This window comes from Cololabis saira, chromosome 8 (genome assembly GCF_033807715.1).
Source record: "Cololabis saira isolate AMF1-May2022 chromosome 8, fColSai1.1, whole genome shotgun sequence".
NCBI lineage: Eukaryota > Metazoa > Chordata > Actinopteri > Beloniformes > Belonidae > Cololabis > Cololabis saira.
Genome location: NC_084594.1, coordinates 29,231,328 through 29,243,658, shown reverse-complemented (window position 1 = coordinate 29,243,658; position 12,331 = coordinate 29,231,328). Strand labels below are relative to the sequence as shown.

Here is a 12,331-nt window from a genome sequence, read left to right as displayed (position 1 = left end):
CGATTAACATAATTTATGGTTCTATGCATGTTTAAGGCTGTTGCTGATGAAGTTTATCCTACAGCAAGATAACTGGACGTAAGCCTACATGTCAGCTCATTCTCCCACTGACATAAACTGCAGATTCATCTACAAATAGCACCATGAGGATGAAATATGCACTAGATTTACTGGTTTAGGTGATCGGTGGTGACAAGGGAGCTCCGCAGCCGAGTTAAACGCTAAGAGCATGAGATGCTACGATATGAAACCACTTAACCCGCTAAGAGGCATCAACGTCATATCTGGCACTTGACTGGTTTTTGTGGTTCGAGGGCGATCTGAGCATGAGAATAACCTAAACTTAACAAAATGCTTCTGTGGGCTGTGCCTCTTTTCAGATTAGTTATACATCTTTGCACACGGTCCATAAATTACTCCCACACATCACGACATCCAGACTGGTTGATCTGCAAAACATACACGTGTGGTCAAATTATTTCAAATAGATTTCCCTAATCTGCCAGTTTGCTACAACAGTAATGTACTGAACTGTCTCAGGTTGGTACAAAAAAAGTGTTTTTGTCACTTTATACCCCTGAAAAACAAGGTTTGGAGGTTTATGTAGTGACGGCCGATGCTCTGTACAGATCACAAAAGAGCAGCTTATATGAAGTCTGAATGGCTCTCACAGGTGCAGGAAGGAACAGGAGCAGATTTTAGAGGTTGATTTTAGTCAGGCTGTGAGAGGAGATGCAGATGGGCAGGCTGGATAATTGTACTGCCATCTCCAGCTGTAATGTTTCCTGAGGCTGGCGACCTGACCGCCTCATCGAACAACACTTCTTCAGACTTCAGCGAAACAAACAAAAGTAGAGTTTGTGTCTTTATAACTTTAGGTCACAAAATATAGTGTATCCAGTGTGAGAGTCGCTGAAAAAAAGCACAGGTTTTTGGCAGTTTGTTAGTGAAGTTAACACAATGCCAAAGAGGGAAGACATCAACAATGATCATCAGAAGAGTACATTTTTGAAAAGAAGATAATCATACAAAAATATATTTAACTTTTTTTTTTTTAAAGAAGCTTGAACACTGGTTTTATGCAAGACAGGTTTGTGAAAATATGCTCATAGTCATTATGCTGCTTTAAAAGGGCTCCAAGTCTTCGTAATCATTATTCCAGTATCATAAATCTGTCATTTAACATCCCTGGAGACACCAAGAGCAGCACTAAGTTCATCATGGTTTGGGGACAGCTGCGGGTCATTAGTAAATACTTAGTCTCCAGAAAGATGGCGTTGCTTTGAACACGGCGACCCCTTATGTCGAAACAAACCTTCATCCTTTGTTTTTGTTTTTTTTATACATCTCTGAAACACTGCAGAACCACTGTAAACCAGAGTAACGGCAATAATCAAAGTAAAAAGTAGACAGATAAGCATTCAAAACGTTATTGGAATCTTGTTTATCTTTAATTTTGTGCAGCTTTAGCCTGCATAGAAGGCTGATTTAGAAAGGTTGATTAGTTGGCGCTGGCACATGAGGCAAAACGAAGTTACATGAACAGACAGACCACACAGAAACTCAAGTCCAACGTCTGTGCTGAGAAGTAACTCACAAAGTGACTGACATCAGTGCAGATGAAGCAGATCCAAGAGTTATTCCTCTCCTACAGGCTTATTAAAGTCAAATGTTTAAGGTTGCTGGGCTCACCACGAGTGTCTTGAGCCAACCTGGGTAAAAAGAAGTGTCTCTGTGATGATAATCAGTTTACAAGGTTTTCCTTTTGCGTTTTAGCATATTGGGTTTCATTTAGAGGACATATTGATCCATTTTGCCTGTGTGCACGCGGAGTGCATGTGCGTGTTAGAGGCGTTTTCTGCAGCAGTCGGTGATGGGATGATAATCAAGAAACAGGGCAGATCAGTACTGCTTGAGTGAAGATGGTTTACTTTCAGTAATCATTTAGTTTCTATTGTGCCACTTTGATACAGGCGTGCTAGTAAGATGGTGAATGCTTGTGACACGGGCCAGGTAATGCAAGTTCACGCCCCAGCTGCCCGCAACACAATCACAATACATTTACTGTGCAGTAGCAACACCTCATGAATGTTTTAGAGTTTTCTTTACAGCTTGGTTGTAAATTTCTCTCAGAGAGAATAATTAGGATCATTATCTTTATTGGTGTCAGCCCTCTAAGTTGCAGTTTGACTGCTTTTAACTGGATATTTCAAAATAACCAACATTTCTGAGATGGACGGGGGTTTTTTATCCATGTTTTGTTTACCTTGTTTCTCCTTTTACTTCTACTTCCTGTTAGCGCTGACCCCCTCAACTGACACCTTCCTCTTTTTTTTCCTTGTGCACTGTTCTTGCCTTGTCTCATTTATCAGGCGCTCCTGCAAAAACTTCCAAAAACAATTTTGCGTGCTGCGGGGGAAACCCGCATTCGTGGCCTCTCCCCCACACGGGCGCAGACTAAAAGGGATCAATAAGTCCTCTAAACGAAACCCAATTCCAACCATGAGTACATACCCCAACACACCCACATGCACACACCCTCCAGCTCAGATCAATATTGAGACAGTTGCAAAAGCATGTGTTTCCCCCGAGTTGCATACTGGGGGAGGGAATGAGAGCTGCAGAAAAAGGGAAGGGCACTGGATAGAGAATAAATGTGTGCAGCCAAGCGGCGCGGCTGCTTCTGCCACTGCAGCAGGCCTGTTCTCACGCCACGATCGATCAAGATGTCAAAAAAATACAATACTCCAACTTAGAAGTGTTCAATTGCTTGTTTTTCATCTCTTTTCCTGCTCTTTCTCATTCTCTTTTTGCCTTTCCAGTATCTTGTGTATTTAACAACATCTGCTGCTGCTCAGTCCACATGTCGAGCTGGAATTTCAGCTATTTTCCAGTTATAAGTGGGTATCTTTGCATTCATTTGAATTGAGAAGTGTGTGTGAGTGTGAGTGTGTGAGTGAGTTATTGATGGAGAGAAAGAGAGGGTTGCCTGTTTTTCTTTACATCCAGGCGTTGATGCATCCCAAGCAATGTGGGGTATCAGCGCTGCGGATATGTTGATCCCATGGAGACCCCTGGTATGTGTGCTATTTGGCAGACTGTACGCAGCAGTGGTTAGGGGTTATGTGGTTAAACCGTATTGTGTGTGTGTGTATGTGTGTGTGTTAGTCACTGAGTGTGCACCCCAAGTCTGATGAGCTGATTGGTCACACAGAAAAGCCCTCACAGGTTTTCCATTCCTACCTACTGACCTAGATATTGGGCCAGTTTCACTGCAGTCCTTGTCATCACCCACACAGCTACATATTACTCGGCTTGTGGTCTGCAGGAACCTGGTCATTGGTCTGTGTGACCACCGCTGGCCTAAATATTTCTGTGTTCATAATGCACGATCACATTTTCCAAAGAAAGTCTTATCATCTAGGTTACATGACCAGAAAGCGGTCCGGATCTTGAGCCAGTTGAAATTTCGTGTCGGAATTTGGTGAGAAAAGTAAAAAGTTGGTAACAAAGCTGAATCCTGCCAAGCAGATTTGCCAAATTCATACGCTTTCACATTTAATTCATGCCTCCAAAAATACAAACCAGTATTAAAAAATGTTAAAAAAAAATAATATTTTCTCCACTTGAATTAGAAAAATAAAAAAACTAAAAGCTTCAGTTTTCACTGCAGAAAATGCAGCATTTGTCACAGTGATTCTCTTGGCTGTGTTTTCCAAAGACCTTACATACCCCCCCGTCTTTTCTTGACTTCATGACGTTTTACATCAAGGTCAAAACTGCTTTTAAGAACACGTTGACAGAAATGTCTTTGGACCGTTTAACCGTACCCTCAGAGAATGTCTGCGAAATGATAAAGAGCAACATCTCCACCGCGTGACCTTCAGGCACCCACTGATATTTCAGCATCTGCCTTGTGATAGCTGCTACTTCAACCTATTTCACCGCTGTGGCCGTGACCGGCCGGCTGAGGGTCACGTGTCACGTGAAGCAGCAGACGGCAGCTTCCTTAAAAAGGAATATATATAAAAATGGAGGAAGTGGATGCATGTGTTTGTCTTGAGCAACTAGTTCAGAGGACACGCATGCTGGAGAGCGGAGCGCACAGACGGGCCGGGAAAGTTGGAAGTGAAAGTGTGACGAGCACAGATGTTTGGCAAATCCACATGACCAGGACTTTTAGAGTACGACACATCGAGAGTTTTGGTTTTCGGACTGTGTGGCACCTGTACAGGAGCTTTTTTATTGTTATTACAGTTATTTGACCTGTGACAGCCAGTACCAGCCTATCACATCACTGTCCATATCACAAACACACACGTATTTCCCACCCCACCCCCATCCATGCCCCTCAGTCAAATCAAAGACCTTCTCTGTCTGTCTGACGTTGTGTGTGCTCGGGTCAATGCTGCACTTACCCTGACCCGTCCATCTGTGCGTGTATGTTGTGTGTACGTTGTGCGCGCGTGTGTGTGATCTACATGCCTCGCAGCCCTTTCCTCTCAATCTGGCTAAAGCTACTCTTAACAACACAAAAGTCTTCTTTCATCCACTTACACTCACTCATAATCCATTTTACCCACTAGATCATCCGTGGATCAGCTATAACTCACGCCGCACTCGCACATACACGCAGTCAATCACGCTGCATTCACACCCGGTGAAGGTGGTCACATTGTTGTGTAAGTGCGCCACTTCACTTCACCGCCTTTTTGTGATCAGTTTATAGCCATTTGAAACAAAGATGTCCCTAAATTAATGAAATGTTACGCAGCTAATGAAATCAGTGCAGTTTCTACTAGGGCTGGGCGATTTTGGACAAAAATAAAATCCTGATTTTTTTTTTTTTTTTTCTCTGAAAACCTGATTTTCGATTTCGATTTTTTTGGTAAAACTACAAAAGACAATGGAATAAATTGTTTCAAATATTCTTTATTTTTAAAGAAAAATAGCAAACAAATGTCCCTATTGGGAATGAAGTGCAATTGAAAGATACTGTAAATCCTCCTTGAGTTTAGTAAAGTGACAACATTTACAATTTTCTTGACCAAACAAAGATGACTAGACGGGCTCTGTCTGTAATGCAGCCAGCTGCAAAAAAGGAAAAATCGGTTTTCCGATTTTCCTTTTTTTAACATCAATTGTGATTAATAAATCCGATTTAGATTTAAAATCGATTAATCGCACAGCCCTAGTTTCTACACGTATACCCTTTTCTCTTTGCCTTTTTTCCACCTCCTCTTTGTCTTTATTTCCACAGCGGCTGTGCTTCTGGGGGAGTCTTACCTCCTCCTGCTGGGTTTTGTACCCTGGCCGAATCCCATCACTGGGCTGGCTTACAGTCCGTGTGTGTGTCTGTGTGTCTGTGTGTGTCTGTCTGTGTGTCTGTGTAAGAGAGGGGGTGGCTGGTTTGTGATCCAATATGTCTGGGAGTTGTCTCCATCCCTGAAAACAGATGCTTGAGGTAAAAACTGTGCGAGTCAGGTCAAAGAGTGTTTGCACTCTGCAGGATGCAACGTTACATTCAGAAAGACAAAGAAGACTCCGTGTTAATGACTTACCTACGTTTGCACGTGCGTAGGAGACGTTTTCATGCTTTCTGTCTGTGCGTGCAGGAAGGAGCAGAGCATTTTATCCCCGGTGAACTGCTGGAACCTGCTGCTGCTCCAGGTGAAGAGGGAGAGCCGTGACCACGCCACTCTGTCCGACCTCTACCTCAACAACATCATTCCTCGGTTTGCACAGATCAGCGAGGACTCGGGACGCCTCTTCAAGAAGGTGAGCACCCCCTGGAGACACCATTGCTTTGCAATTATTGACATTGGAAGCTGATTTTATTTGTTGTTGAGGTCAAGGTCCTTTGCTTATGGAGCCACACGCGTTGCTTGGGTGTTTTTATGTTTAGCTGCAAGGTAGGAGCTTGCTCCTCATTTCAGACAGAAAAGCAGCAAGAGAGACCCAGATTCTCTGGATGCACGTCGTGTTTTCGTCATGTCCAGCTGTCTCCCCGGCATCTGTTTTCTGTCTCGGCTAATTTATTGACTGACAACAAGCCAGCTGAACCCGGAGCCTCCATAGTTTATTTTGTCTGTGTTTCATACAGAAGCCTTATTCTTGTCTTCATGGATCCTTCCCCTAGCGTGAGATAAAAGAACTAGAAGAATGAGGAAGAGGTGAAGAAAACAGGAACCCAAGGAACTGAGAGGAAGATAGGGGCGAGGTATTACAGAGAAAATACTGGGGCGCACTAGGAAACAGCTGATCATCTCCTGCATGGATGTTTCCTACGGAGTGGTTGTGTCAGAACTGATATTTGGTGACACGTGGCACTTCAAATGACAAGACTTTACTGTGGATATGAAATACGATTTATTTCAGTTTTGAGTGTGAAGGGTTAGGTTTAAGGTGCAGATCAAAGCCAGGAGGACTCAGGTTGGGTTTGCTGTCATAAAAGAATGCCATCGATGGAAAGTCCTCGCAGATATAGAAAGATAACCGAGCGTGTGTCTGCAGTGTCACGGCAACGGCTGCTGATGTCTAACCTGGATTGTCTTTGAAGCATGTTTACAGTCTGATCGCAGGCGATGCACAGATACTTCCACCCTGATTTCACTGTCTTCTTTTTTTTCTTATCGCTCTTGGTTGAGTCTTTCACTTCGGCTTTCATTTTTATTTTATTTTTCAATTGTCGTTTATCTTATCTGGGTCAGACTCCCCCACTCACGGGATCCTCTGATGGCTAATTAGGTGTGTAATTACTCCATTTATAACATCTCCAGTCAGTGTCGTCAATATCGGTATTGGCGGGGGCTGTGACACACACCGGAGCCTGAATCACAGGGGGGAAGCCATTGCACTCGTTCGTTCTGTTCAAGAACAAAGGCTGAACTGAACTGAATTATTGTGGCAAATATGAGATACTGAGCAGGTTGGATAATTCAAATCTGGCTCTGTGATTTGGGCAAGACTAATCCGCACAATGACTTGCATGTTTTTGGAGCTACAGCTGGTTTCACACTAGAGGATTCCTAGTGTCCAGCGACTGCTGATGGACAAGGGACATGTAGCATTTCAAATATCTGGGGCAATCGGGGAATCTTCTTTTGAGCTACCGCCAGTACGTGAGACAGGAGAATGGGCTGATGTCACAATAAGAAAAGGCATCCTGTAAAGCGAGGCGTTGCACTTGAAAAATAATTTTAAACAACTGCGAGACTACTGGTTAAAGGGTAATGAGTGGCGTGAACTGAACAGCACCGCGATCGGCTGACTCTGAAAGTCCTCTAGTCTGAAATAGGGCTGGGCGATATGGACCAAAAGTCATATCTCGATATTTTCTAGCTGAATGGCGATACTCGATATATATATTGATATTTTTTCTGTGCCATAATTGGGGTTTCCTCCAAAGCATTATAGCATAGCATCTCTGTTAGCTTCATTTTTTTCTGAGGCAAACCCTTAAAAAAACAGTCAGTTTTAAGTCAAAGCCTCGTGCCAAATGTCACACAGGAACCTTTATTAACAGAGATCTGCACAATATCAAAATGTATAAAACAAATGAAATACAAATAAACTGCCTGCATATATAGAATAAAAATGCGTCTTGAATAAAATAAAACAAATATCCCTTTCCTGCATAACAATTACATTAAAATACACTGTGCAATTAATACAATGTAGACAGTAACAGGCAGACTTTTCCACTGAGGTTGACAGTTGTGCAAATAACAAAACATTCGTGCAAATCTCAAATAAAACATTCAAGTCAATTTTTCACAAAATAGGCTATATCAAAATCATAAAAAAAAAAATATATATATATATTTTTTTTTTTAAATCGATATAAACGATATTGTCCCGTACCATATCGCGCTTGAAAATATATCGATATATATTAAAATCTCGATATATCGCCCAGCCCTATTCTGAAAGTCTTAAAGTTGTAACCACTTCAGGAACTCTAGTTAATTCACTCAAGCTCTGAAGATTTCTTTTTCTTTTTCATATGCCCTGTGTTATTGAACACGCCATCTCGTCCTGGACATCAGACATCACAAGGGTGTTAAAGTGGGCCTGTTGTTGGTTTGTGTTGTGTTCTTATGAACGCCCACCATGCAGTCCTGAAGGGTCCAGCCGAGCCCGGCTGCTCTTTCACCTGATGTGATCCTCCTACATACAGGCAAAGATTGTAGTTTACTTCTCTAGACAGCTGTAGCTCCAAATATCCTTTCATCTCACCATGTCAATCTACAAAACTTCTCCCACGGACTTTTCCACCCTTTTCTTCAGATGTTATGCTCGTCCTTCCAACCTGGATCTTTTCCTCCAGGATGAGACAAAAGCTCAACGTGTCCTGGCGAAAATCTGCTCATACTTACAGTCTACATTCCTCTTCTCTTTCTTGTTTACTTTCTCTCCCCTTGAATCTAATTTTCCCTTGTTCATCCTGCCATCTCTTACAAGCCTGCTTTCATTTCAGTTCAGATCCATTTGTGTTTGCAGATGTGTCTAATAGGAACAGGATATGCGTGAATCAGACGGCTCACGTGTTGCTTCACTTGGAAGGGGTGTGGTTTTACTCTCAGGCCTGAGTCTTTTTCTCAAGTATATCTATTATATATATTTTATCTCCGTATACTACAGCTACTGGTCATAAAGGTTGTGATCCTTCAGGAGGATCTGGACATGAGTAAAGGGTCCAAGTAGAAAAGAGGCCTCTGCACCAGACTCCACCATGCTGGTAGTGCGACTAGACTCGTGGGCGGTGACTGAATGCAAATTGCATGTTGACAGTTACTGAACCGCCCAGATCTCTGTTTACTTTAAAATGAAAGTAACCGTCTGCAGTTATACATTGTCTTTGTTATTTAGACGGTAGATGATGACGGTAAAAGAAGTAGAGGAGCTCCAGAAACGGGACACAACTCCCTGTCCACCAAAAGTAGCCACTGGCAATAAAATATAACATGATCCAATTAAAAAAACTAAGAAAGAAGCAGCATTAAAAGCTACATAGCAGCTGTGTCTACACACGGCTTTGAGACTGAAAGTTTGAAACTGCATTGCATGTCTTTCTCTGGGAATAAAGATAACAAATATATATTTAAAGTAGCAGATAAGATTTTTTTTAACAATATTTTTTATTGAAGTTTAACAAGCATATCAGAACTTATGTCAAATTTACAAACTTTTTTTCCACATATATATACACATATACCCCCTAAAACAATCACACAAACAGTAAAAAAAAAAAAAAAAAAAGACATCAAACTAATAAAGTGCTGTAAAATTAAAATTAAAAAGGCAGGATTGTACATTCACATCGCCAGTGTAAGTTTTGTTTTGTTATTCAGTGTTATCCATCTCGTTGGTCAAGAAAGACATAAATGAGTCCCAAACATCCATATATTCTTTCTGTTTACCCTTGACTATATAAGTCAATCTCTCCAGACCAAGACCCGTCATCAGCTCCTTCTTCCACAGTCCAAGTGATGGTGGTTCAACGTTTTTCCAGTGTAGTGCAATCACTCTCCTTGCATGGAGAAGTCCAAAATCAGTCATTTTTGATTGCTTTGTTGTGTTGATCGTGTCTTTGGGGTATATCCCAAGTATGCAGACTTTTGGTATCAAAGGGATGTTACATTTGGTCATCAATGACAAGCATTTGACGACCTTTTTCCAGAATAGCAGAATCTTAGGGAATTCCCACAAGCAGTGCATCAAAGTAGCAGATAAGATAGAAAATCTAACTTATTGAAACCCAGCTGGTCTACAAGCAGGATGTGTGCTATGAATCTGAACGTCCCAGTTTTCTGCTCCAGAAAAGTAAATGTGAGGTTCTGGTCTCGGGTCACGCATGAAAGCCCAGACAGTCGGGGCTGATTCCACTTTCTCTTCAGCATTTAGGATTTACTCACACATGCACAGCAATTTTATTTTATTTTTAATTTTTTTGTGCCAAAGTATTAATGCACTGCTGCGTTTTCAGGGCTGCCCCATGCTGGTAAGATTATTGATTGGTTTTAGATCATTTGACAACTTTACAATAGTTTTGAGGGCTAATCTTTGGATTTACATCTCTGCTAGATCAGATTTTGATGGACTTCATCATGGCTTGAAAGATAACAAAAATCGGCACATCCTTTTATACTTTTTTCCTAGTTTGATGCTCTCTCTGCCCCAACCCTCCTGACACCTGTGATCACGTTGTATATTTCCTGCGTTGATCTGTTCTGTAGACGTAACGTCTATTTAATTTCTGTCCGTACTGAAAGAGGCTTGTAGTTTTGTTTATCTTTCTTTCACCTCGAGGTGCCTGAGGGCAGAGAGTGTCATATGGCGTCCCATCTGCAAAGCCTCCTGCGGCGTGTTTGTGATGTTGTTGTACGTCAATATAAACGACCTATCTTGACTTTGTGCCTCCGAATAAACCAACGTTAGAAGCAACTTTGAATGATGCCCCTTCTACTAGTTCGGGGGATTCCCGACTTATTTATGCCAAAGCCTGGCGACAGCTATGAATGCATGTGTTTGTTTGTGGATGAGCGTGTCCACGGATCTGTGAGGGCGTCTGTCATCTGTCACTAGTGGCTGCTGGCAGTCGTGTCTGGCGACTGGTGCTGTTTGTTTTTCTTCATTGGCAACTCCATTACCTTGTCCTTTTTTTTCACATTTGTTTTTATTTCTTGTCGTCTTACTGTCTCTGCCAGTACGTAGCGATGAGTATCTTTATCCTCCCTGCTCATCCATCCGTTACATCATTCCAGCTCTGTTGCTCGTTTATCTGGATTAAATGCTTCTCCACTCCCGCTCAAGGAGATCGTTTAGTTGAGCCTCACGATGGCAGAAGTGAGTGATCACAGGTCTTAGATGTCATTTGTTGTCTAAGAGATAACCAGTTAGGTGTGCAGAGGAACTACAAGTCATGACGTTAACCTAATGGCTGTTCATTCACATCACCCTGTTTTTCTTCTCTGTCTCTTCAGAGCAAAGAGATCGGAGTGCAGCTGCAGGAGGACCTCATGAAAGTTCTTAATGAGCTTTACACGGTAAGCAAAACCAACATCCGTTATTATGAGTTGCTTTCTGTGAAGAATTCATATAAGAGAGTGTTGTTCCTGCTGTCGGCTGAGCAAGTTATTCCTTATAGAAGTTATATCTTATATAACCTTTATTTCAAAGCCACAGATATAAAGCCCTAAGGTTTCCAGAAGGATCGCGCTAACAAGATGAAGTTTATAGGAAGTAGCAATGACTTGGATAGTTAAATCTCACCAGCACCCACGTTTTCAATTAGCATGATCATCAGATAATAGTTTCAGATGATCTGCTGCTTTGATTTCTGGCCTGAAAAGCTGATGGCAACATCCTCTGTTGTTGTTGTTTGTGTTTTAGAGTTCATTTATAAATGATCCTGCTGAATAAAGCTAAATAATTATCACGTTGAACACTATACCCAATAAACCCTTAAATGTGATTAGGTCCCCTTACACCGTCCCAGACATCAAAGCCTCTAAAAGCAACTCCTAATCTGTAATTATAGTCCGTAGTGAGAGATGGAAATAGATCTGGTTTGTGTGACTCTGACTTGGACCATAGATGGAGCAGCACGTCTGTCTGCTGCTCAGAACTGAGCAGAACGGTGCGTCAGCTCCGGCGGTGGTCTCTGCAAAAAAGCTTGCCACTGAGCACGCACACACTCATTTCATGTGCTCAGCTCTTTATGATTAAAATGGCTTGCCATGGCGGCTGAGCGCAGCAGGGATCCGGCTTGTTTGACTACATCCCTGTGTGCTGAGCGGTTTGCGGTGATGAAAGAAGCTGCGCCCTGGGAAAACACGCGGCCGCGCTCGCTGACACAGTCTCGACCCCTCGATTTGCAGGTGATGAAGACGTACCACATGTACAACACTGACAGCATGAACGCCGAGTCCAAGCTGAAGGACGCAGAGAAGCAGGAGGAGAAGCAGATGGGCCGCTCCAGCCGGCAGGAAGACCGCCAGACGCCGCGCTCCCCCGACACCCTGGCCAGCATCAAGACGGACGAGAAGCCTGTTCGGCGCTCCAGTGTGAAAAAAATCGAGAAGATGAAGGAGAAGGTACACGGGATGGGGGGGTGGAGGGTAGTGAAGTCACGGAGCAGAGAGTGCCCACCTGTTGTCGCCCAGATTTGTGTGTCTCATGAATGATTTATGGGTGCATAACAGGCTTATTGCTAACCTTGTCTGCTACAGCTGGAGCCTGTCACAGCAACAAGGTCCCCCACCTCTTATCCCCCCTGATCAATACCCAGGCATCCCCTTCAACACCTATTACCCCCCCTCCCTTTCTT

At 42.7% G+C, this 12,331-nt stretch overlaps 1 protein-coding gene across 3 annotated transcripts in view; it reads left to right on the top strand.

Moving 5' to 3' along the window:
• The window catches only part of srgap2 (SLIT-ROBO Rho GTPase activating protein 2), a 65,088-nt gene that overhangs the window by 34,431 nt on the left and 18,326 nt on the right, over positions 1 to 12,331 (top strand). For all 3 annotated transcript variants that reach the window (XM_061727641.1, XM_061727640.1, XM_061727642.1), the window contains exons 3-5: positions 5,616 to 5,778; positions 10,986 to 11,048; positions 11,883 to 12,098. In XM_061727641.1, coding sequence (XP_061583625.1) covers positions 5,616 to 5,778; positions 10,986 to 11,048; positions 11,883 to 12,098 — 442 coding nt within the window. The remainder of the gene's footprint in view (positions 1 to 5,615; positions 5,779 to 10,985; positions 11,049 to 11,882; positions 12,099 to 12,331) is intronic.